Source organism: Gymnoscopelus microlampas (assembly GCF_963454915.1).
Source record: "Gymnoscopelus microlampas genome assembly, chromosome: 14".
Taxonomy (NCBI): domain Eukaryota; kingdom Metazoa; phylum Chordata; class Actinopteri; order Myctophiformes; family Myctophidae; genus Gymnoscopelus; species Gymnoscopelus microlampas.
Window position 1 is genome coordinate 46,934,389 of NC_139951.1, and position 27,356 is coordinate 46,961,744.

The 27,356-nt window shown below is 41.1% G+C and overlaps 1 protein-coding gene and 1 long non-coding RNA gene across 2 annotated transcripts; both read left to right on the plus strand.

Annotated features, from left to right (window-relative positions):
* The first annotated feature begins 1,848 nt into the window (after positions 1-1,848).
* On the plus strand, positions 1,849-6,747 carry LOC311060582. Its single transcript, XR_014602285.1, has 4 exons — positions 1,849-1,924; positions 3,580-3,850; positions 6,215-6,334; positions 6,497-6,747. It is a non-coding gene; the product is annotated as an uncharacterized lncRNA (long non-coding RNA).
* Positions 6,748-16,792: 10,045 nt separating this feature from the next.
* On the plus strand, positions 16,793-24,992 carry lrrc59 (leucine rich repeat containing 59). The gene is made up of 8 exons (XM_084078097.1): positions 16,793-17,000; positions 18,856-18,977; positions 19,509-19,568; positions 20,281-20,439; positions 22,023-22,127; positions 22,573-22,645; positions 23,370-23,564; positions 24,635-24,992. Exons 2-8 carry the CDS (start codon positions 18,879-18,881, stop codon positions 24,940-24,942), a joined length of 999 nt encoding a protein of 332 aa, XP_083934223.1. The 5' UTR covers positions 16,793-17,000; positions 18,856-18,878; the 3' UTR covers positions 24,943-24,992.
* Positions 24,993-27,356: the final 2,364 nt, after the last annotated feature.

Here is a 27,356-nt window from a genome sequence, read left to right on the forward strand (position 1 = left end):
GTGTGAACTGTGAATCATGCGGCAGCCTTTGAAAGCTTCAATGCGAGGCTATCGAGTCAGGGGGTGGAGCCAGGCTATGGTATACAGTACAACCAGCTCTGAGTACAACGAAACAAAATGTGAGTCAAGTTGCCTGATAGCCTGGCTCCACCCATAGACTGTAACTCTGGCAACTTCCAGCTCGTGACGCAGTCGACGTGTCCTTGTATATTTATTTGGTTTGTTGTTAGCACGTTAGCCAGTTCGCTAACGCTCCTTATCAAGAGTGGCAGCGGTGGCCTAGTGGTTAGAGGGGCGGCCTTGATACCGGAAGGTCCCTAGTTCGATTCCCCAATTCATCACATCAATCATGAATCACCGCTGAATAGCCCTTGAGCAAGGCTTCCATGCAGGGTCTGGCTGTAAATAAGTTCCGCACTTAGTCCAACACCCTGGGTAAACAACAAACTTTGCTTTTTGCTTTGCTTTAGCTAGCATAGCCTGCCGTTGAGTCCAGCACTGCTGCTGTCTGTCAGTGATGTCCAGTGATGCTATGCTCATTTGAGAAGTGGTTGCTCTCTATTTTAATGACGTGACGCGCACGTCGCTTAACACTTACAGTACAGGTCACACAATGGACAATTGATATGCATATAGGCTAATTCCTGTGTTAATGTACCTGGCGTGAGTCGGGAGCCTTTGTAAACTTTGATGAAGTGTGAATTTAAAGTAGTTTTAAATCTATGCGTGTGCCTGCGCGTCCCCCTGGCCAAATAAGTGGTTGCTCGGCGTGCAACCCCGTCCACTGAGCATTGCACCCCTGGTGATGTCTAGTAAATAAAAGTTCTGAGAGATCAATGAAGTGCAATAAAAATAAAGACAGCAGGTAATCCATGAGGTAAACCTCTGTCCTCTAACCTATCATCTGTCTGGCCACATCTGGGTCGCTTCACTGTAGCTCGAGACTCGATCACTTTAGTGTTGTTATCATCCAGGACTGAGGTGCCTGGCAAAATGGCAAAGAGAGGTACTTTTGGGAGGTACTTTTGACTTATTTGTCCTAATCTAAAATGTAAAGGTATTGACATGTCTGTAGGAAGAAACTGGATGATCTTCCACTGTGAAACAACTGTTGATTTATTTTCTTTTTGTTTGCAGCCTGGGCTGTAATATCACAGCTAGTTCTGGTTAAATTCTGCCCCAGCCTGTGCAGAATGTAACCAGAACTAGCTGTGATATTACATACATGTCATGTATTAAATACACAGCCATAGATCACACCCATAGCCTCCCATGTCAGGGAGTCATCGTGGCAACATTAAAAGCTGTATCACTGTGTGTGTATTCATCCAATAATGACTTGCTGTGACTTGGGGTCAACTATTGTCATCTTGTCATATCCATTTGAAAGTTCTGGCAGCAAACGTGTGTTTAGTAAAAATCATTTCAGGCCCATCGTGTAAGGGAACGTTGTCCGTGTGGAAAAGTGAAGATATTTTACCAAGCACGTTTTCTGCCAGAGCTGTCAAATGGATATGGACCTATAAGATGATATCATAGCTGACCCCAAGTCATGGAAGGGAATGGTTGTGTATTATGTAGCGTAATACATAAAATGTATGTAATATCACAACCATTCTATGGCTAAAACAGAACATATTCACAAAAGTACATGGAAACATATTTGTACAGAAGGATGAAACACAAAAGAGCATTATGAAAGATGAAAAAAGAAAGAAAGATTGATGTCGCATTAATGCATTGTGTTTTGTTTTAAGGACAATCTCAACATCAGGTGGTGAGGTCCTACCAGACTGTGTTGACCAAAGTGGGGGATGATGTGACTCTTCCATGTCTCATTGAGCCATCTCTCGATGCCACCAAGAAGACAGTCGAGTGGACCAGACCCGACCTGGACCCTCCATATGTGAATCTCCTCCAACAGGTGAATACTATTTGCTGTTTGTTATAAATGGCAAATGCGAGCCCCGCTTTGTTCTCCTCCAACAGGGACATGATGTGCCCGACTTTCTGAATCCGTTGTACGGTTAGGGTTAGACTACGTATTTCATCCATCCGTGCTGTATGATGCCCTGCATGGGCGAAACTGGTTTAACAAATAAAAAAGACGGGAGAGCTCAGAGCAGCCTATCGTGTGCAGACATTCCCCTTTTCTCCACATGAGTCGGGAACCATTGGTTTCCAAGGCTACTTACTTAAAGGCAGCTACACACTGTACGACTTTTAAAGTGGTCGGGGAGTCATCAGTTAAGCATGTCTCTTTTTGAAATCGTCTGTCATAATATCGTTGTGGTTTTCACACTATACGATTGATCGCCGACAAGGGATCACACACTGCAAGATCTCACCAAGATGTGATCCAGACCCGTTATTACATACATTTGTTTTTATTCCAATTCATTTTAACTGACGTCTCACGAAAACGTGCAAGGCTACAGAGAGAGAGAGAGAGAGAGAGAGAGAGAGAGAGAGAGAGAGAGAGAGAGAGAGAGAGAGAGAGAGAGAGAGAGAGAGAGAGAGAGAGAGAGAGAGAGAGAGAGAGAGAGAGAGAGAGAGAGAGAGAGAGAGAGAGAGAGAGAGAGAGAGAGAGAGAGAGAGAGAGAGAGAGAGACTAAAATGAGGGCTTATCTGGCTTATCCTTAGCATTCTTTTGTTTAAATCTGTGCCACAGTGCCTTTTTCTTTTGCAAACTGTTAATAAAGTATTCAATCAATCTATCTCTCAATGAAACAAACAAGTCAACCAGCTTTAGTGCGCAATGAAATTCAGAAGCTTTTCCTTGGTCGTTCACGGTGATAAAAAGTATTCCAGTGATGATGACGATGAACCTTTTATGTACATGTAGGCCTACTCTATAAACCTACAGTAGGTGACAAAGGCATTATATCCCCTCATACCTGCAACCTATAAAAGAATAAAACCCTGGTTGCAACAGAGAAGGAGCGTGTGTTGCGGCTGTTGCGCAGCATCAGGACTTTCCTGATCCATGCTGCTTTTATAGCATAGAACTATATTAAATAGGTCTACTGCAATATCAACATTGCTTTACCAATAAACAGCAGAATATTCCCATGGGGTTGAAAAAAGGTCTATCTATACTATCCATGATCTATGTGTCTGTTAAAACACACATACACACCTCGCCTCTCTCTTGCGCTCTCTCCCTCTCAATGCACGCAACAAACCTCCTGGTACTGTGCCATCATTGGCCGTAGCACGGATCTGTTCATGTAGTGATCACAACCCCATTCTTACTGTATGATTTCCAGTCGGCGACAGGGCCAAATATCAAACCTGCTAGATATCTAGAAACGCTCTGGAAGGCGTCGCCGAGCACTATTATCCGGTTTGTCTCGCAGTGCCTTTCACAAACAGCGAACAACACCTCGGCGAGCAATGCCCGATCTTGCATCAGATCGGGGGTTTTGTCGGCGAGCGCCAAGAAAGGTCCCCGACTGCATAATTGGAGTAAATGTCTTGCAGTGTGTAGTAGCCCTAACTTACTTACTTCATACAGATGAGGTCGATAGAGAGATAAATGGATATATTGATTTATAATCGTGATTATTTGTTTTGCAGGGGCTGTGTCTAAACCTGTGATCTCTTCAGCTGGACCAAAAGACCATGGCTTGTCTTTGCTGTGTGATTCCGGGTGTTAGTATCCGGAACCTGAGGTGTCTTGACTGGACAGTGAGGGAAACAACATCCTTGCTGACTCCTCAGTGATGGACAGAGATCCACACAACTGTTCTGCTGTCCAGAGTGAGACGAACAGGAAATGTGACCTGCAGAGTTCACCTTCCACACATCAACCATACTGTTGAGACACACTACTACTATGTCATCTCAGGTAATGCCCGTTTCCATCACTCTACATTTTGTTGTATACGTTTAGATTTTCCACTGAAATTACTGTTATGTCTTAATACAATGTTGCTTTTAACAAGCAAAATACCTGTCATACTGATTTCCGTAGTGCTGGTCAGCAGCCTAGCATTGTGAGTTAGGGTGCCTACACACCTGGATGCATTATTTTGATTAAAACAAACCCTAGATCGTATTGTTAGAATGTCCAGTTTGTTTGCGCTTATGTGAACGCTCATTTGAACTCTGATGTGATCGAACAAACAAACTCTGGTCCGCGTGGGTCTCGGTTCGCTTCCAAGTGCACCAGCTCGGTTCGGTTCACTGTAGGTGTGAATGCAAGTGAACCAAAAGACAATAACCAAAAGATAATAATGATTATAGTGCCCATATGTTAATCAGATGTATTGTTCTATAACGGATAATAACTTATTATGACAGTATTAAACAAATAGGAAAACAATTTGAACATAATTAGGGAAGCCAGTTGCAGCTGCCAAATGCATGACGAAAAGAATATCCTACTTTGTTAATACGTAAATATCAGGCTTGTAATATGGCGTATAGACGAATCCTCAAGAGCGCTGGTACTGCGCTGGTACTGCGCTGCCATAGGCGCGGTGTCGCTGTGCAGAGTGGCAGCCGCTTGACACCGAATGCCGTTCTGTGGATTCGTCTATAGCGTTAAATAGTTTCACCTAGGCTACTTCTATTTCCAGTAGATCGATTTTTAAAAAATGTAAATAAAAGACATATTTTGAAATTTCATCATTTCAAATCAGTTTTCTATTGAGGCCATCATATTTATTTTATGGACCATATACACACCGTTCTCTTGTCCTCCAGGTGAGAAATCATTAAATCAATTATCTCATGCTGGCTAAAGACTACAGAACTGTACAGTATACATTCTGCACACAGTCTGATGCGTTGTCGTCAATGAAACGGTCTGCCGTCATAGTTGTCTTATTTAAAATGCTCAATATTCATATGTCTCTGTTGCACAAAATGTAACATGGTCTATATTTTGTCATAAAGACAAGACATTAAAATACGGGTACAATTGCTGATATCTCCGACCTATTAAATGCTGATTTGGGTAGGCTAAATCAGCAGGCTAATTCATTGGAATTTATTTCTGTCTGGACCGGACTTACATTCTTCTTAAAAGTTGTTGAAAGTAGTTGGCGTTACATAGGCGACTGTGCTGTAGGCATGTAATGTAAAGAATGAATCAAATCTAAAAGAAATATAATTGAAAGTAAAACTGACTGTGCGTGTTGCCCTGTGTTGTGTGACTACAATATTGTGTACCTGTAGTACTGTGTGCTTACGTGGTAGTGGTACAGGGGGAGTTGGGGTCCATCATGGTCTGATAAATTAATTCATATAAATGTGACACCCCTAAAGTTACCCCATTAACATCTGAATCCAGTTTCATTGTACAATCCCATGAAAGACAAGAAAATGTTGGTGGGTTTCTCTCGAAATTCTGTCCAATAAACGAGCGACCGTTTCAACTGCGTGACATTTGTGTACATGTTTGGTGCGTTTGACAAAGTGCAATGTGAACAGTACACTTACTGAACAAAATGAAAAGAGCAACAATGTTGCAACTTCACCCCGAATCGCACAAGTCTACCGAACTCTAGGTGTAACGACACAATGTATGTTAGTACTTTGATTTGAAAGAGGATGGGAATGTTGCCTGTAGGTTGTATCCAGTGAAACTGGAATATAAAGGTTTGACTGGAAAGGCAGATCATAGAGACGATATGATTTAATATCATCATATCACACACCCCTAAGGTGGAGCATAAGAATGTGGCAGGTACCAACATTCATTCAACAAATGTGTATCATTCAAAGCATTCACCTGTTGAAATCATTAAACAAGTTTAAATGTGACTTGTCTGAATTAAATTCATTTGTAGGATAGCCTACAGCTCTTGGAGTACTTAAAATAAATGCACTTTAATTCAATTTGCAGAAATGTTTACAAAAACATAATTTAACTGTCAATGAAATTAGTAGCTGTGCACATCCCTAAAGTGCATAGCATACAATGTACAATATCAACGACTATGCCAGGTTGTCATTTCATCACAAAGTCTCGTCTTCCTCCACGTTTGATCCTGCTTCTATCCTCAACTCTATAAAAAAGGAAGAGTATTTCTTAGGGCTGATTGATAAGCAATGTTAATATAGATTTCAGGAAATGGTCTTATCCAGAGTGACATACTGTACAATGCAGAAGAACACATGGTGTTTAATGGAAGAGAGGGCAGGAATTGCTGGATTTCATTCGATAATGTTAACAACAGTTGTGTCATCGCTCTCTGTGTTTCAGACCTCCCGATTCCTCCAGAGGGTGGACTAACTGGACGAGTGATTGTGACCATTACCACCGTGATTGTCATCTTGACGGCAGCATTGGCATATATGTGTTGCAAAAAGAAGCAGCCATCTGGTAAATCTTGAACTGTTAACTCATTATTTTTTCAAATGTTTATTTAGTACATCCAATTATCCATCATCTACAGTATGTATCTGTATTATAGTGATAATGTGGATATCAAATTGATCAGTGTATTCACTCTAAAACTGTTTCATATCTCAACATCTCAACTAGCTGGGGTGCCAGTGACTCAGAAGAACTCGGTGATGGGGTCTCTCAACCATACCATCAGCGAGGACGGGGACCGCCCACCCACTGAACCACTTCATGAAGAAAGCACACAGGTATAACTGAAGCCCGCTCCTCCCAGAATCTTTTTGGCTTCAAGGAAGAATCCCGGTTTCACCCAACAGTAGAGGATGTGTGAGAGGACGAGAAAGAGGACAACAGGCAGAGACCTAACGCCAGCATAGGATTTTTTTATTGCCCACAATATATTATTGTGCATTGAAGAGAAGTTATCTGTAATATGTCCCTGTTAGCGGAGCAGCTAAGTGCTACGATCTTTCAATTTATGATAAAAGCGTGAAAATTGGCGTGAGCAGTCTCCATGGGTCACTTGACAAGAATATTGTCTGAGCCATTTGTAATTTCAAGATGGCGGCCATTTTTCAAGATGGCCGACACCTTAGTGGGCAGTTAAGTGATATGATGGTTTATTTGGTGATACAAGCATGAAAATTGGCATGAGCAGTCTCTGTGGGTCACTTGACAATAGGCCACCCACAGCTATTTGAAATTTCAAGATGGCGGCCATTTTTCAAGATGGCAAACACTTTAGTGGAGCAATTAAGTTATATAATGGTTTATTTGGTGATACAAGCATGAACATTGGCATGAGCAGTCTCTCTGGGTCACTTGACAATAGGCCACCCACAGCTACTTCAAATGTCAAGATGGCGGCCATTTTTCAAGATGGCCAACACTTTAGGGGAGCAATTAAGTTATATAATGGTTTATTTGGTGATACAAGTATTATATTTGGCATGAGCAGTCTCTAAGGGTTGCTTGACAAGAAAACACTCCCAGCCACTTGAAATTTCTATTTTCAAGATGGTCACCCCCTGGATCCTCAAAAGACATTTTCTCATAGAAATGTACGTTTTTTTTCTTCATTAAGGACGATTATTATTATTATTATTATGCTAAAACAGTTGTGTTGATTTGTTGATCATAGATAGATTAGATAAGAGTGAATATCTGCACTACCAGGGCACACTGGTGATATATCACTGCTGTTAAACCTTTGAGTGGGGTTCAATGTCAGCTAATTGAAAGTTAGTATCCCAAATGCTGTCTAATTTACCCCAAAACAGTTAGATAGCCGCACCTGAATTGACAGGTTGTGCCAGCGCGGGAGAGCCTAGCCAAGGTTAATGGGGTTTTAATTAACCGGATGGTGTACAGATCGCATGGGATTTAAATGGCATTGGATGAACGATCGGACTAAGTGTTGGGTTAAGGCACAAACTTAGTTGTATCCCATACATCAAAGTGCTTGGTAAAAGGTGGTAAAAGGATAAACCCTCTGCCTCTGCCTATGCTGCAGACATGGCAGAAGCCATCATAACAGTTGTGAAAACTAACTGGGACAGATGTTTCATTTGTCAGCAGGTCACCAAGGAAAAACTCATTCAGCCAAGTTTATTCAACAGAGAGCACGATCCTACTGGTCATGATACCATTGCAAGAAATGTTCCATTATTTCATAAGATCAATGCTCTGCCTATCTTACTTAGTCCAACCCGACTAGATGAAGGTGATGGCATAGAAAGCACATTGACAAGAAACAGAGCAACATATCATTCAAGCTGTTCAACAACACAGAGCTGGAAAGGGCCCAAAAGAGAGCATCTACATCTGCTGAAGACACTGAAGATACCAAAGATATCCATGTCAAGAGACTAAGAAGATCTAATGTATGACCGGTCCAGTGATGTCACAACTGTGAACGAGGCCAGGCTTGATCTCTTTGCCAGAAAGCAAAGACGATATGACTTGATCCTGCCAACTCAAGCAGCACTCAAAGAGCATGCCAAACGTGCTTCTTATGAGGCTGGATACGTGTGGGGACAGGCATTGAAGCGACCTCCACAAATGCCGAGCCCATCTGACTGGGGATGGGTGGAACAGGACGAGAAGTGGAAAGTCTTCTGGACTCCACTTCCACCTATTGCGGAGAGTTGTTGGGAGTTGACCAATTGTGGGTGCACCAAGGCATGTACTGGAAGGTGTAAGTGCTTCAGATATGGACCCAGTTTCACATGCCTATGTAATTGCCCCTGCTAGAACCTATATTTGCATGTTTATTTTGCCAGAGTTATTCCCCGTTGTCCTCTGTGTTTTCAAGGGTAGGCCTATGGCTCGGCTTCCCCTCGCCACATCGGCGCATCATGTTTTACTTTGTATCTAGTCTATTACTGTGTAATTTTCAGTTGTTACTTTGTAACATTGCTTCCACTACCTTCCTCTGCCATATCTAACAGTGAAGCACATTTTCAGTTTAGTTCCTTAGTATAGTTTGTCATGGTTCCGTGGCTATTGCCATTCAGTGTTAGCCATTGCTCATAATTTTGGAGCACTGTCCGTTCAGCACCACAACTGTGCTTATCAGCACCACAACTGTGTTAATTTATTCATCTTATTTTTTGTTTCCCCACCCCTTAGTATCTATTTGACACATGTAATGGCTGTTAGTTTAAAAAAAAAAAGATATATATTATCCTCCCTTGTGACTGTTACCTTGTCGTGGTAAGGGAGCTTGTGTAAGCCTACCTCAGTGAGCACTGAGAGCTATGCCGGTGGGAGGCAACTCCTGACAGGTTTTACCAAACTGGACAGCTTGTGGGCGAGGAGTCAGACAAAACACAGTCAAACAACCTCTCTTGACAGAGCTTTTTGAGGAACCCAATACATTTCTATGAGAAAAGGTATCATTTAAGGATCCACATGGCGCACGGCAGACATCTTGAAATTTCAAGTGGCTGTGGGCGGTTTCTTGTCAAATGACCTTTTGAGACGGCTCATGGCAATTTTCATGCTTGTATCACCAACTAAATGATTTCTTAAGCTTAACTGCTCCACTAAGGTGGTGGCCATCTTGAAAAATGGCCGCCATTTTGAAATTTCAAGTAGCTGTGGGTGACTTATTGTCAAATGACCCACAGAGACTGCTCATGCCAATTTTCATACTTGTATCACCAAATGAACCATTATATAACTTAAATGCTCCACTAAAGTGTCGGCCATCTTGAAAAATGGCCACCATCTTGAAATTTCAAGTAGCTGTGGGTGGCTTATTGTCAAGTGACCCACAGAGACTGCTCATGCCAATTTTCATGCTTGTATCACCAAATAAACCATCATATCACTTAACTGCCCACTAAGGTATCGGCCATCTTGAAAAATGGCCGCCATCTTGAAATTACAAATGGCTCAGACAATATTCTTGTCAAGTGACCCATGGAGACTGCTCATGCCAATTTTTACGCTTTTATCATCAACTGAAAGATTCTGCCAGAAAAAAGCATTTATCCGCTCCACTATGTGAAAAAAGTAACCAAGTGTCAACTTTATTCCCAATATTGTGGCACTTTTATAACATTTTCCTGAATATAATATATATTATATTATGAAATATCCTCTTCTCAGCAGTCTCTCCCTTCATTAATATGCCCAGGCTTACCACATGACTCTGTAGCTAGCTCCATGCCTTCTGTCATACACACTATAAAATTTGGACACAAAAGCCCATCCTCTTTCTCCAATATACCGTAACCATTTGTTCAAGCCCTCATGTACTGATCTTGCTATCCAACCCTGGTTTGACAAGGGGATCAGATCTATCAAAGACCTATACAGTAATGGGATTTTAGTACCATTCTCATACTTGACTGAGATTCAGTTTGCCATCTCCCATCTATTTAGCTACTTTCAGATTAGACACTTTCTACAAAAACATTTTCCAAACCTCTATACTCTCTTTGAACTCAAACACAAAGAGCTTAATCTCAACGATATATAACAAATGAAATTCAATAAACCCCCAAAACTCTTAACTATCTTAAGACAGCCTGAGAGCAAGACCTGGGCGTGGAACTGCCTGATGTGACATGGGAGACTGCTCTGAGACTAGTCCACAACTCCTCAATTTGTACTAGACATAGCCTTGTACAATGCAAGATTATTCATCGTGTTCACTACACTAATGTGAGACTAGCAAGGATATTTCCAGATATTAGCGATGTGTGTAACCGATGCAGACAACACCCTGCTGATCTGTCACGTATGTTTTGGTCATGCCCTAGGTTACTGGACTTCTGGACAGACATGTTCAAATCATATTGTAGTGCCATACATGTCATACTGTGTTGAGGTCTGGGGGAATGTGTACAAAACAAATATAGATCCTATTATTAAATTACAGAAAAGAGCTATTAGAATAATAAACAAAGCTAGCTACCTTGAATCAACTAATACATTATTCATAAAGTCCTGCACATACAATTTTGTATATACTGTGTTGTACATACAACATTGGAAATTATTTTCTGGCTAAGAGTAAAAGCCTTCCAGTTTGTATTTGTTTTTAAACCAAGAGAAGAAAAGCATAATTTAAGAAGATGTATTTTTAAAACGCGTAAAAAAGTAAGATCTAATGTAAAAAAATGGTTAAACTATGGAATAGCCTTAGTGATGGGTTGAAGTTTTAGTTTGGCCTGGAGATGGCCAGCAGTTCCCTCTTTTCGTTTAGTTTTTAGTTCAGTAGTACTTGGTTTTGTTAGGTAGGGAGGGGGTATCAACTAAATGTGGAGGAAAGCAGCATCCCCTTTTTATTCTTCTGCACTATAATTTATTTTGACTACTTTTATACTATCCAAATGTCCTTTAATGTGTTTTTGCTCTGCGTCTTAAATTGGTTCTTTCTGTTGAAGAGATGGGTGTTCTTTTCTTCTGTTTTACAGAATTCCTTTTGCCTTGTTGAAATGCGCTATGCAAATAAACTTGCCAAAAGGTTTAAATTGTACTTTTAATTCTATCAATCTGTGGATTTTGTGTATTCATAATCTATCAGTCAAGAACAACATAATGTGTACTTTTTTTAGGTTTTTATTTTATTTATTTTTTTAGGCAAGCTATGTGTGTCCTTATCTGGTCTGTAAACATGTTAAATTAAAGGGAACAAAAGGAAGTACCATAATTGTATGGTGATCCATTTCTTTCTTTGTAGGGTACAGGTTGAAAGGTTTCCCAGGTAACTTACACATGTTGGTGTTGTTAGCATTTGTAACATTGTTATGATATGTTAAGATGTACCGTTTAAGGACCAAATCCCTCACTAGAATAAAATATATTTTATTGCTTTGGCTCAATTCTAAAAAGGTTAACACTAAAATGTAGCCTACTTCCCACCTAGAAATGTGTGCCGAGTTAATGCATGTATGCCTGCTTGGGACCTACAACATTCCAGGCAAAGTCTTTGCAAAGTCTTTGCAGAAAGTAAGTGTAAACACTAATGCCAACAGCATCTTGAGTGCTTCAACTACTATAGTACAAGTAGTCTATGAGAGAGGGAGGTTTGTTAAAATGAAGAGCAGTAAATTCAACAGAAATGTGTGTGAAATACGTTGGAAACCACACAGGCAATGAGTTTCGGACCAAATGCTATATGTCTGGATTGGAGAAAAAATATATTTTTCTAATTCAGTCACACTTCTGCAGAGCTTTGGCTGTTACTATTTGTGGCACAGAGATGCTCAAAGAGCAAAGTAAGACATCTTGAAAGGTTCAGTACTCCAACTCCTAACAAAACATCCTAATTGGTCAAATATGAATGCTTCAACTAACTCTAGGAAAATATATTTGTATCTATGGTAAAGTTCATAATTTAAATTATGTTTTGGTGTACCACATTCACCATTATACATATTATGTAAAGTATTAACTAAACATATATTTGATTTATTGATTTTGCAGGAATGATATTAATATACACAGCATACAGCTTCTTTCCATGGGAAAGAGGTGACAGAATATTGTTGTGCGGGTGAGGTAAGAAACCCTAGGAAGGCTTATGAGAGAACCTCACCGATTACATTATATTATATTACACTACTATTTAAATTCTATTTCATAAACAATATACACAACATAAAAGATAAAAAGTAAAAACAACCAAAAATACATTAAAGAGAAAAACTAAACAAAAAAACAAAGACATATAATTGTCCACTTGGGTGTACAATTCATATATTAATTTACTTTTAAGTGCAGATTGTGAAGATGTGGTAGCCAGCCACTAGTAGAACTGGGCATTCTGCAATGATGCACCTCTATTTTATAGAGGACTGCCCCCTGGTGGTGGTACATCTTGGGACATGTTAAAAGGTTTGCCTTGAATGAAGATTTGAATTCGACTGGAAGTAGCCTACTGTTGGAACTGATGGTCTGGGAGCTGGACTCTGATACATTTGATCTTGTAGATCAGGGGTCTTCAACGTTTTTTTCAGGCCAAGGACCCCTTAGCTGATAGAGAGATGAAGCAGGGACCCCCACTACATTGCATACAATTGTGTTGCAAATTAAACTTTTTCATAGATTTCATAGATCGCTTCATTAACTATCATCATTGTTGTGTAAATGCATGTTTTTTTGTTCATTTTAGACATTTCATCACTTTCCATTTCAGTACTTCATTTGCTCCTCTTCCCCTCTACACCAAACATCTTTGCCAAAAAATGCAGATCTACAAGCTCACAACACCTCGCAGCACGAGGCGTTGTGAGCTTGTAGATCTGATATTTTTGGCTAATGTACAGAATAGAGATGCTAGTGTTCAAGTGGTTAACGTAAAACATAAAATAAATCATATCACACAAAGATTTGGTGGACCCCCTGTTGTAACTCTGGGGTCCGGGTCCTAGGGGTCCCGGACCCCCTTGAAGACCCCTGTTGTAGATGAAAATACATGTTTGAAGGATATTCATGTTGAAGATTTATGTTGATGTTGAAGTTTGAGAATAGAAATGAAGACAGATCCCTATAGGTTTGCAATTAGTAGCTATTCTAACAAACCTTTTTTGGAGTATATGTAATTTATGGAGATAAGAGGGATAGGTAGGCTACTGGCCCACACGATATTGCAGTAGGTAAGATAAGGATATACTAACTAAGCTGTAATATGAGGTTAGCATATCCTTAAGGTAACGATTCTGTCTATCGGGACATAACTCGGACGGCACTGAGTCGGCTGAAGGTGACTTTGTAACGCTCAGCACGGCGCCTCTCGTGGCCCAAGTGTGTGTGTGTGTGTGTGTGTGTGTGTGTGTGTGTGTGTGTGTGTGTGTGTGTGTGTGTGTGTGTGTTTCCTACTATCCTACTATCCTACTATCCTACTATAATTCTAGTAACCTCTGTGCGTTTGTAGTGGTGGTGTAGTGGTGGTGAAGACACCCGGTTCTCCTCACTGGCTGGACCAATTGCTCTGATTTTGCACACAGCCATTGACCATTACCATCTGAACGCAACTGTGAAGCCCGTTTTTCAATTTAATCAAATCTCAGCTTCTTATTAGCGTTTATGTGTCAAACAATGTCGCCATGGTTACGGGCCTGCCCAGCTATGGGACGAACTGCCTCCCGGGTTGCCAGATCATGTGCGCATATCCCCCCACGGATGCGCTGCGCCGACCACCCTGGGCAAGACCTGCGATGTTGGTTGTCTAGGAAGTTGACAACCGGAAATGGTTGAATTTTGCGGAAGTACCGCCCAAGGAAATGACGTTGATGCTTTACAAATCTGTTAACATTCTCCGTGAATGAAACGAGTGTTGTGATTGGTCAAAAAATATCGTTTCCGGGGGAAACGGAAATATGTCCACTCAGGACTTCCTAGACACTCGCTGCTTTAGGTCGTGACCAGGCTCTTCTTTTCGCAGATGAGTGAGGCTGGGACCGAGGTTATGCGCCGACCGGGTATGGTCTAGTATCCTACTATAATTCTAGTAACCTCTGTGCGTTTGTAGTGGAGGTGAAGCTACCCGGTTCTCCTCACTGGCTGGACCAATTGCTCTGATTTTGCACACAGCCATTGACCATTACCATCTGAACTTAACTGTGAAGCCCGTTTTTCAATGTCATCAAATCTCAGCTTCTTATTAGCGTTTTTGTGTCAAACACTGTCGCCATGGTTACGGGGCTGCCCAGCTATGGGACGAACTGCCTCCCGGGTTGCCAGATCATGTGCGCATATCCCCCCACGCATGCGTCGACCGGGTATGGTCTAGTATATATAAACAAACTAGGGACAGTGACTGACCAAATTCACAAGACAGACATTTTCCTATCCTACAGAAGGTAGCATCATCACACAGGTGAGCCATTATTTTATATAGTGTTTTTTTTTTTTTTGGAAAAAAGTGACTGTCTGAAGTAGGGATTGTTTTTTACTCACACACATTTCCTCTTTTATTCATTCATTCAAGATGTATTTATTCTCGAAAATTACACTGAGTAATTAAACTCATTTGCAGTGTCGTCGAGTAATACAATACAGTGCAAATTCAACAACATCACAGTTTAAAAATACATTACATCTGGGAATTGGAAAAGAAAAAGGCATACACTGTACATGTGAGATATAAAAAGTTACAAAAAGAAATCAAGACAGCATTTTTCAGAGTTCTAAAAACAATTTCACATTGTGGTGACCTGTTTGGTCACCAGAGTTCTAAAACGACTGAAGGGTACTAGAGTGGTTAATTTCAATGTAGTCTGCAGGTCATTCCATGTGGTAGGACCACAGAAGCTAAAAGCAGATCTACCAAATTCTTGATCGTGAAAGTAGCAGTGCAGCACCAGTAGGTACCACTAGGTGGCATTACCAGACCACATAATAACCACAGTAGACCGTAGTAGTACACTGGGTCATACAGTGTGAAAGGCAGGTTGAAGTTGCATTGAAGAAACAATAATGTATATAAAAAATGCTTAAATGGATATTTAATTTTCAAATAAAACAAACATTAAGATTTTTCCATTACTTTTTTCATTTATTTGGACCATTTATTATTTTCAATTTATATAAACGATCTCCCTGCGGCATCAAAAGTACCATGTTTTCCATCCTGTTCGCTGACAACACAAACATTATTTCTCCAAACACTTCAGAACCCTCAACAATGAAAAGTACCTTATTGGTTGTATTTGTTGGTGACATGTATTATTGTGTACATTGTTTATGCTATATGTTGATGACATGGGACCACAATGGAAACAAATACACAGGATTTTTTGGGTGTTATTCTTTTAGCCTCAATTTCTGACTGTAGGCCTACCAAGTGCTGTTTACATTTCTGACTAATAAAGTATGCAATCAATCAATCAAATCCTCTTTGATGCTAGCCATGGATCCAAGGCAGTCATGGATGAACTTCAACATAGTCATAGTGTTTGCACCGTTTCCCTTTTGACCCGTACATCTACATAAACGGTTAAATGTCAAATATAAAGTTTTTTTTTATGGCCACAGATGTTACAATCATGTTTTGGGCCCTCAGACGTACCTGTATCTTCCGTATTGTTCAATAAAAAGCATTTTAATTCGATCTGTGGCCCTTTTCTCAATGTATTAGAGTGCAGTACACCTCCCAATGAACCGATAGGGTCGCGTAGTTGAAAGCTTATGGAGAAAATGGCCACCGATCAGATTAAAATGCTTTTTATTGAACAATATTGAAGATACAGGTACTTTTGAGGACCCGTACATATTTGTAACATCCTTTGCCATAGGGTCGGCACTTTATATTTGAAATGTAAACGTTTATGTAGATGTACGGGGGGAAAGGAAGAAAGTACAAACACCAGGTTGAAGTTCATCCATGACGGTCATGTAATATTATGACAGTCATGTATCAGGGCTAGCAGATAATCATCCGGCGCCGTAGGGGTCGCTGTTTTTCTTTCTCTCACTTCCTCCGCTTGACGTCACTGCCTGCGGGGATTGTTTGAGTTCAAGCCGTGACCAACGTTGCCAGGTCCACTTATTATAAGCGACTTTGGAATTATTCTTCTATAAAGCTGCTTGTAAATCATTGCAAGTTGTGGGATGCCTTTTTTGGGCTTGTTTCTTATTATGATTGTTTTGTTATTATTATGGTTGAAACCAGTGGTTCTCAAATATGTTTCATGTCAAGGACCCCCACATTAATTCCAGGGACACTCAGATGTGTGGATTGTGTTGTTAGAATCATGTTTAAAATGCTCCACATTTTGCTCTTTATTTCAAGGTTTTTTGTTGTTGTTGAAAATAGTAGATCTACAAGCTCACAACACAACACAACTACAATTTTCAAATAGCCAATGTACAAATGAAATAATTATGTTTAAACTTCTTTTGGGCTTGTTTTCATAGACCTGGTTGCTTATTTCTCTCGCAGAGTCTGGCAACACTGAGCGTGACGTGGATGTTCATTGAAGGCAACAGCAGCTCTGCTCCAGACAGACAGTCATTCATTACAAACACTGGTCTGTAAGCTCTGATAAACTACCTTATTAGACCTTTAAACACCTGGTCTGTAAGCTCTGATAAACTACCTTATTAGACCCTTAAACACTGGTCTGTAAGCTCTTCTTATTAGATCTTTAAACGTCTTGCTTTCCACCAGAACACTAGTTGAGAGGTGAGTAATAATAATCATGTTAGAATGTTAACGTTACTTTTACTGCATTACTTTGTCATTCCTGTTCCTGTTATACATGTACAGTATTTATGTTAACCAGTGGTGGAAGAAAAGTACTCAATTTTTTTTACTTAAGTAAAAGTATCAATATTACTGCAATGTAGAAATACTGTTACAAGTGAAAGTCTGGAATACAGCATTTACTTGAGTAAAAGTACTAAAGTATTGCTATCAAAATGTACTCAAAGTACCAAAAGTAGAAAGTACTCATTATGCAGAATGTCCCATTTCACGTTTCAAGTTTTCAAATGTGTAAAGAATCTTGAAAATTGCTGATCTACAAGCTCACAATGTCCCTATTACCCTATTGTTGTGAGCTTGTAGATCTGTTATTTTCAAATGGCCTAAATGTATATAGGGCTGAAGTGGTTAATGTATGTTTTGTAATAATAATCAAAATCTACAAAGTAACTAAAAGTTGTGATGATGTGACCCTAGATGTTGCAGATTCAACTATTTGATACTGTAGATTTAATAGATGGATCAGTCAGAGACTTGTTTGACACACATTGTCTTTTCTATTATGTTTGGATTCATGTTAATGTGTATTTCCACACAGTTACCCTTTTAAACCCTCAATATTTAGTCCACTTGACCCGGCTCTGTACTTGGCAGACCCCCTTGTAGTAACTCTTGAGGACCCCAGGTTCACAGCCCTGATTCTCAATCTCATTCATTTGTTTTTCAGTGAACATGAAATGTGATTAATAAGAGTCTTGTCTCTGCGATCCCAGTCTAAGAACATGTTGTGTTGATGGACTAGACCTAGCCCTTGAATGTCTGTGATCTTACATACATGTATTCCAAATACAGAGTCATTGATCAGCCTGGACTACGCGCTGTGTAGTCACGATCTGCGCGGTCGTAAAAGTGCTCTAAACTCCGTCTGTACTCACCCAATAATTAATTCCTAAGACTAGGAGTCAGATATTGTCCTCTAGTTTCATATCCATTTGAAAGTTCTGCCAGAAAACGTGTGTTTAGTGAAATATCTCCACTTTTCCACGAGCTGCACACGGACGGCTTTCTGTACGGGCGAGGGGCCTGGAATGAGTGCAGGACTGAATATATGTAAACTTCCTTCGGGACGCACAAATGTTTGGGACACACAATTGGCAGATGGAGTGACTGACTCATTACCCCGCACCAATCACAAGCACAAGTCAACTGTGTGCCCCATTCGTTTGTGCTTCCCTGTGTCAATTTGTGATGACGTTTGTGATGAACAGAGGATGTTTGGGTAAATTCGGTCCTTCACTCAAGTCAGGCCTCTAGCCCGTACAGAAAGCCGTCCGTGTGCAGCTCGTGGAAAAGTGGAGATATTTCACTAAACACACGTTTTCTGGCAGAACTTGACTGTATTTGGAATACATGAAATGTATGTAAGATCACAGACCTTCAAGGGCTAGACTAGACCAGTGGTTCTCAAACTTTGTCATGTCAAGGACCCCCAGATTGAGACTTATTAGCCCGCGAACCCCCATTTGAAAAGATATGCCAGGGACCCCCATAAGAGAAGATTTTTATTGGCTAGAAATGTGACAAAAACAAAAGAATATCCATGAATTCAAGTCTCCACGGGGTGACTAATCCATAGAAAAACAGTCATTTTGGGGGTGAACTATCCCTTTAATACAATCAGATAGGACTCTGTTAGGATGAATGGCCTGTTAAGGGTTGGTATTGCAACTCAGATGCCAGATAATAGTGTTATAGCATCTGAGTTGCTTGCGGATAGATTTACTGTATATTGTTATGGGATGTTATGTTCATGTGTCTGTTGTGTTCCACACAGCTCCAGATAAACAGACAGACAGAATGAGTAAAACCAAAGTGTTGAACCTGAAGGATAAGATCAACGGTAATGAGATGGACCTGAGTCTGTGTAACCTCACTGAGGTTCCTGTCAAAGAGCTGGTGAGTCCCTTAAGTCCTTAGTCCATAGCTTTGATTTAAATCACTGTTTTTCAATGGGATAGTGTGTTAAAGGTGGTGTGAGTCATTTTGTTGTTGTTAAAATAAGTGTTAAATAGCTCTATATAATGATAGTAATCATTGCTATAGTGTCTGTTTAGTAACCGGGGTCTCCCCGTCTCGTAAACAGAAAATTCATTTTCACATCAGGATAACAATTTCATCCAATAAGCAGGACAGAGAACTTATAAGTGATCCAAAAAAATGGGGCACTATCAAATTGAAGCTGATAAACTCCTGATTGAATAAAATTGGTATCCTGACTTGAAAATGTATGTTCGGTTTACTAAATACATGGATAGATAGACACAGTGACCCCTGTTAGTGAACCAACAATCTATAGTAATGATCAGAATGTAGAGCTTCAACTTTATAACAGAAAACCAAAACAAAAAGGTTTATTTTTGGCGGCCACTAGAATATTTGATCTTACGTATTGTGCATTTATTTTTTCATGGTTCTCCTCCCTTACAGGCTGCATTCCCCAAAACAACCGTTCTGGACCTGTCCTGCAACAACATCACCTCCCTTCCTGTGAGTATAGAACCACTTCAGACACAATAACACAAGCACACGTCTTCAACTCACGACTAAGACATGGCAGAGAGTGAAAGAACGTGTGTTCAGTGTTGGGCAAGCTACACAAATGTATCAATCTATCCTGCGAGTTACTCTTTATAAAAGCTCTCTTTCAAAATAAGTCGCTACACTACAAGTTGACCCTGAGTGAAAACATGTAAAAGCTACACATGGATGCACACAGAGAATTCTCTTTGATATGATACCGGCTGTACTCCAAACTCATTTGATGTGCCGCTGAAGGTGTATTGATGTTGCTTTTGTCAAGCTGGTGAAGAAAATAGATGGAAACGACTTGAAAGCTACGTCATCCTGAAAATAGTTGTAAAGCTACCCACAAACTACCATCAGAATCAGAATAATCTTTATTGTCACATCACAGGTTTACAGATGTTAAACTGTGGGTGAAATTAGTTTTTTTGTGCTAGCTCCATCGTTTCTACCATAAAATCTATTTCAACGGTGGCACAGTCGGTAGCACTCACAACTGGAAGGTCCTGGGTTCGATTCCCACCGGGGAACTGCACTGTGTCACCGTGCAGTGGTGTGTTAGAACAGGGATCAAACCTTTCATTGATAGATAGGACAGTGTTGCTACCCACCCTGCTTTCACGTCGAACAGTCCCACTGTCATACAACATGTTCTGTTCTGTTTTGTTTTGTGCAGCCAGAGTTCTGCAACCTGACCCACTTGATCAAAGTGGACCTGAGCAAGAACCAGCTAGCCGGTCTGCCAGATGACCTGGGGAACCTTGTGCACCTGCAGCATCTGGACCTGTACAACAACAAGCTCAGTGTCCTGCCTGTCAGCTTCTCTCAGCTGAGGGTGAGACACGCACGCATGCACGCACACACACACACACACACACACACACACACACACACACACACACACACACACACACACACACACACACACACACACACACACACACACACACACACACACACACACACACACACACACGGTTGTATAAGTGTACTTGTGAGAACATCATCATCATTTAATACAAGTACATGCACGCACGTGTACACACACACACACACACACACACACCTGACCACACCTTGACCTTTCCACATTTGCTTTGATTCATTGACTACCGAGTATAATAGTAAATTAAGTCATGCAGCTTTTCCCTCATAGTCTGTTAATGTAGTCTTATTCGACCAAGACTTAGTTAATTGATTTGTCAGCTTTTTCACATCTCTCTAGAAAGAAGATTATTATTATTCAATTGTTTTTATTTAATTTTTCAAGACACACACACATACCAACATATAACAAACAACGAGACACCACAGACACTAGTACACAATATCAAAGGAAAACAGATACTCATATCAACCAATAATCAATTGACCGAAAATGCAAGGACATTTTAGTGCAATATATTTTCTTGAGAAACGGTATTAATACCACAAAAATTACAGCCAAGAGAAAAGAAAAGAAAAAGAAAAGAAAAATGGAGGAAAAAAACAGTAAGACAGCGAAATCAAATAGGAAGAGAGGGGGAAGGGAAGGGGGGGGGGGGAGAAAGGCAAATGGCTATACTGCAATGGCTATATTGCAACATTAGAATACACCTCCTCAAAATATGACAGGAACGGTTGCCAGACTCTAGTATACTTCTGAGTGGAGCCTCTGATCGTATATTTAAGCTGTTCAAGTTTTAGATGTGACATAACATCCGCCACCCAGTGTTTGTGGGATGGCGGAGCCGCTTTTTTCCAACTGAACAATATCAGTCGTCTAGCAAGCAAGGAGGAGAAGGCTACAGCTTCAGCTTGGTGAGTCGCTATCGGTGTTCCCTGTGGGAGAACACCAAACAATGCAGTCACTGGATTGGGGTCTATAGTTGATTTACACATATATGAAAAGGTACTAAATACCTCCGTCCAGAATGTAGTCAGTCTAGGGCACGACCAAAACATGTGGCTCGGTGTAGCTGGGTCCTGATTACACCTAACACAAGCTGGATCTAAATTGGGATAGAAAGTAGCCAGTCTACTTGGACATAGATGCAACCTGTGTTCTCTAGAAAGAAGATATAACCCTTTAAGCTTGTATAACTTTCAATAATTAGTATCCATTGTGAAATCAACGTTAGAATGTTGAGATCTCATCCTCACCAACCTGAAAGGTCTGCCCTCTGCATGACTATATGCAGCAAACACACTTCAGTTGTTGATTACATTAGTCGATACATTTCTATGACTATTAATTGAAGAATGTGTGTAGTCTGTCGAGGACAGCCTTACTAAGTATCATTGTGTGTGTGTGTGTGTGTGTGTGTGTGTGTGTGTGTGTGTGTGTGTGTGTGTGTGTGTGTGTGTGTGTGTGTGTGTGTGTGTGTGTGTGTGTGTGTGTGTGTGTGTGTGTGTGTGTGTGTGCGCGCGCGCTGACAGAGCTTGAAGTGGCTTGACCTAAAGGACAACCCTCTGGACGTTGAGTTGGCTAAGGTTGCAGGAGACTGTCTGGATGAGAAGCAATGCAAACAGTGTTCCGTCAAGGTAAGAGAGACTTCATCATTTACACTCCATGGCACAAAGGATGACGCTTGCCAAAAAGAACATGATCTACAAGCCGACTATGCATCACAACGCGTTGTCAGCTTATAGATCATGTTCCTTTTGGCAAGCGGAACTGTCGTACTGAGTATACTATATAAATTAGCCTCCAGATCACAAAAGGATTGAGTCTAAGGTGACACGTAATTTACCCCCCACTCCTTTGGGATATTCTTGTCATCATAATACATTTTCACATACATGACATTTGTCCTCTGCATTTACCCATCCTAACTATCAGGAGCAGTGGGTGCTATTAGTACAGCTCACAGGGAGTAGGTAGGGGTTAACTGTCTTGCTCAGGGACTCATTAGGCCTCTCTACTCAATAAGCTATGGCAGCTCCATGTCATTTTAACGGTAGTAATGTGTTGTTGGGTTTTCTGTAGGTTCTCCAGCACATGAAGGGCCTTCAGGAAGAAGTGGATAAAGCCAGAGAAAAGCGTCTTCTGAAGGAGAAAGGTGAGCTCCTCCTCCACAGTATGTCTGTAGCTGCTATGGGTTCCTTAGTTTGACAGAAGCCCTTTGTTCAGTGGACTGACCAGCTGCATTCTGATCAGAGCACATTGACTGCAACATCCTGCGTGTTAGGTTAACTCTGGGGTGCACTGGGGTGCATTCATTCACCCCAGACACAATGAAAAACGATGAAATAATGTAGCACATAGAAACAGCATGGCTCCAATGTGGCCAGTCCCATTGACTTTCATTATAAAAGTACAGTTAAAGGTAGGGTGAGTGATGTTTTTTTGGTTAAAACTAAAAGTTTTTTGTTGAAAGGTTAAAGCACTATATTCTGATAGTAATCATTGCTATAGAGTGTTTGTTCAGTAACAGGAGTCTATCTGTCTCTCCAGCTCTTTTAGTAAACAGAAAATAAAATGTCATCACTTCCAATGTCACTTGTTTAATCTGTATCCTGACTGAGTTCTCCAACCTGATTGGATGAATTTGGCATCCCGATCTAAAAATGTATTTTCTGTTTAATAAAGAGCTGTAAAGACATGGAGACTCCTGTTACTGAACAAACACGACTATAGCAATGAGTACTATCAGAATATAGAGCTATTTAACACTGTTACTGAACAAACACTCTAGCGATGATTACTATGACAATATAGAGCTATTTAGTACTTATTTTAACCAAAGAAAATCACTTACCCTATGATGGTTGTATCTCCAACAGAGCAGGAGAAGAAGCGGGAGGCCAAGCAGCGCGAGCGGGAGGCCAGGGAGAGGGAGGCGCGCAAGCGGGACAAGGCGGAGGAGAAGGAGAGGAGGCGGCAGGAGTACAACGCTCAGCTGGCCGCCCAGGCGGCGCAGGAGCAACAGAAGAAGAAGAAAGAGGAGAAGAAGAAGAACAGGAACGGCCAGGCAGCAGGTAGGACGATTGAGTTTTTCCCCCACGTAGCAAGCAGGAGAAGAGGAGTGGAAATGATTGATTGAAGCTTCACTATCGGAGAAAAAGTTGAAGCCAGCTCAGTGTTTTTTGAAACATTTGTAGCTTGTCTTGTTGTTGCTTTGCTGCTTGTGTCAAAGCAGCATAACTTCCTACCTGTGGGAATCTTATGTGCATGTTAAAAATGTAATTTCTTTTTACATCAATCTCCCATGTCTGGGATTGTGGTTTGGGAAACCCCTGAACCACAGCCAATCTACAAGCTCACAATGCCGATTTTGGAGTGTCCTAAACCTAAACCACCTATTACTGATGTATTGACCTTTTTTTGTATGAATTTGAATGTAAGCGCTATAGAATATTCTTCAAAAGTAGCCGATCTACAAGCTTGCAGATGTGCTCGGAAACCTTTTTGAAAAGGGTCGCCTACAATGACATGCCCAAAATATGGACGCCAGCTTGAAAATCGTCCGTGTAATTGCAGCTACCGATGTCACCAACAAAGTCAAATGATGACTGATATATTGGCCAGACAGACACTGTTGTATGACAAAGTATAAAATAGTGGATAAAATAAGTCGGTCACTCTAATCCAGTGTTGATTTTAAATATAATGTAGTTTTAGTTATCTGAAAAGTTTGTTTTAGTCGACTAAATATCAAAAGATTTTAGTTGACTAAATCTTATGATCTTTTGGTAGGCCTTGATGGTGTCGTAATTACTCTTACACGCTGAAAATAGCAGATCTACAAGCTCACAACGTGTCGCGCTCGGCTATTTTCAGAGCGCAACCTCCGAGCGCGACCAAACAGTTCTAGTTCTACTGGATCTCTTCTCCACTAGACCCTCCCTAACATTTTAGTCTAGTATTTTTTATTTGTTGACGAAATTGTCAATATATTTCGACTTTTCAGTCACCATAGCTTAGCTTTTATTTAGTTTTAGTCAGTGTCAGTGAAAAAAAGATAGTGGACGAACATTTTTCGTCATATAGTTTTTTTGTCGTCGAAGTTAACACTGCTCTCATCATCTGCCATCATCTCTCCCATCAGATAAAAAGGCCGCAGGGGGGGCGGAGCCGGCCCCTAAACCCAGGCGCTCCCTCATTGGCCTGCTGCTGAAGCTCCTCCTCCTGCCGCTGCTGGGATTGGCCGCCGCGGTGGCGGTGTGCCGGCTGACGGAGCTGCGGACGGACGGCGCGTGCGTGGCGGTCAACGCGGCGGCGGACGACGGCCTGGCCTGGGCGCGGGAGCAAGAAGTGGTGGTCCGGCAGCTGGTGGACCACCTGGGACAGCTGGTGGACCACCTGGCGTCCAGGGCCAAGGAGCTGCTGGAGGCCATGCAGGCTTCCAAGAACTAAGAACTATAAGGCTGGTTCTCCTCAACGTTGGAGGGGGAGGTCCAGCCAGCCATGGGAGGGGGAGGGGGGGCGGGGGGCAGTCTAAACGGACCTTTTTACGGCGCGGGGGGGTCTGTTAACCCTTTAAGACCGGGAACGCATCATGTGTGTCATTTTAAGATTTCTTTTAGGCTATTCAAAAACAGCAGATCTACAAGCTCATAGTGCGGCACCGAGTGCCGCACTATGAGCTTGTAGATCTGCTGTTTTTGAAAAATCTTGGAACATTTGTGCAAATCTTTGAGTGTGTATATATATATATATATATATATATATATATATATATTTTTTTTTTTTTTTAAGCGAACATTTGTAACTTAAATCTTTGCTTCTGGGGGGGTCCCTGGAACAACATATTTTGAGATGGGGGGGGGGGGCCACGGCCAAATACCCATTTGTGGTGGTCCTTGACATGAACAAGTTTGAGAACTACTGATATTATTACAACATAGGATTTAGAAGACGTTTGTACAAAAATACAAAAAAATATATATATATATTCAAAGATTTGCACACATTACCCACGATTCTTCAAAAAATAGCAGACCTACAACTCATAGTGCGGCACTCGGTGCTGCGCTATGAGCTTGTAGATCTGCTATTTTTGAATAGTCAAAGAAGTCAACAAATGACACAGATGCGTCCCCGGTCTTAATGGGTTAAAAGGCCGATTTATGCTTTGTGACAAGTGTCGACCGATGGGTCGCTCGACGAAAGAGATGTCAGAAAACGAGAAAAAAAAAAACGTGCTGCGGATGGAGGATCTGCACCGTCCTGTGTGAAAGGTTGGCGGACGCCTCGTAACCCATTAAGACCTGAGACTGGTTCTACGAAATGCCTTCTAAATCAGTGGTTCTCAATCTTTTTCACGTCAAGGACGCCCTAAATTTATATATATATTTTGCTTAGGACCGGCATCTGAAAATGTTTAGTGCCACAACATTTAAAACGATTCACACTTTTGCATCACTTTCAAGATTTCTTTTTTTTTTTAATGTTCAAAAATAGCAGATGTACAAGTGACCCGCTGTGAGCTTGTGGATCTGCAATTTTTTTGAGAACTACTGTTCTAAATATACACACAGCTAAAATCTAAAATGACACAGATGCTTAATGGGTTAAAGGCCAATTTATGCCTTGTGACCGCGAAGTGTTGACCGATGTGTTGCGCAACAAAAGAGACAAAATGTCAAAACGACAAAAAAAAACATTGCTGCGGAGGAACTATGAACGCTCGAAACACAGAGCGTTCGTTGAGAGACACACAGTGCAACATGTCGGTCGACGCTTATGCCGCTCAAAGCATAAATTGGCTTCAACTCTCTTGAGAGTGTACAAATGAAACCAAATGGACCCTTTTATGGGTACATTTTGGTTTCATTTGTACACTCTCAGAGCTCGAATAAACACTGAGGAATTTACAGCGTAGATTGGGGTCCCAGAGATATATATTATGGGTGTCAAATGGGGGTCCGTGACCTTAAACTGAGACCCCTGAAATCGAAAAAAGCTGAGAATCACTGAACTAAGACGGAGACTGTGTGGCTCTGTCATCGCCTCGCCTGCAGGGGGCGGCGCCAGGGTTCCCACTCCCACATTCTGTGAAGATGAGGCGGCTTAGGGGGCGGGGCTGGGTCACATGGACAAAAAAAGATGTCTTTGACCAATTACCTCCATATATTGATATTGTGACGCTGATAATATCAAACTTTCTTTTACATTTTTCAAAAATGTTAAAAAATGACGAAAAATATGCTCCGGGTTGTGAGCTTGTAACATCGGTTATTTTCTTATAAAACTCTAAAATAAGGCTTGTTCTGTCCTCCCTTGTTCAATCTTGCTGTATGGCCACCAAAACATATTAATTATTTGACATAGTTTGCCTGTTTATGAAATATAGGGGTGGGGGGGGTTGGCCTATAACAGAAATGTTTCAGTCGTGAGATTTTATTTCTCTTTAATCCATGTGTGGAAGGCCCATAGACGTGTTTAAGTCACTGCATGCTGTTTGGAACATACATGCAGGGTGAAAAAAAGAGAAGAGGAGTAAAGAAGCTAAACCTACTCATGGCCTCAAGTGTTCTCTCATCCCTCATTCATGTTAACTATCGCTCTAGTTTGGCAACGCTTCAAGCGAGGACAGAATAGTACAACGGCATATATACTGTATCAGTGGTGGAAAAAAAGTACTCGAATGTTTTACTTAAGTAAAAGTACAAAAGTCTTGATATCAAAATGTACTTAAAGTACCAAAAGTAAGTAAGTATTAAAATGTTTGAAAATGGCCGATCTACAAGCTGACAACGCGTCGCGGTGCGACGCGTTGTGAGCTTGTAGATCGGCTATTTTCAAATAGCCCAGGTATAAAATAGGGC

Coding starts and splice junctions, on each gene's coding strand:
- lrrc59 (XM_084078097.1), top strand. CDS start 18,879: ATGAGTAAAACCAAAGTGTTGAACCTGAAGGATAAGATCAACGGTAAT. Junction 22,646..23,369: donor GCGTCTTCTGAAGGAGAAAG/GTGAGCTCCTCC, acceptor TATCTCCAACAG/AGCAGGAGAAGAAGCGGGAG. Junction 23,565..24,634: donor CAGGAACGGCCAGGCAGCAG/GTAGGACGATTG, acceptor CTCTCCCATCAG/ATAAAAAGGCCGCAGGGGGG.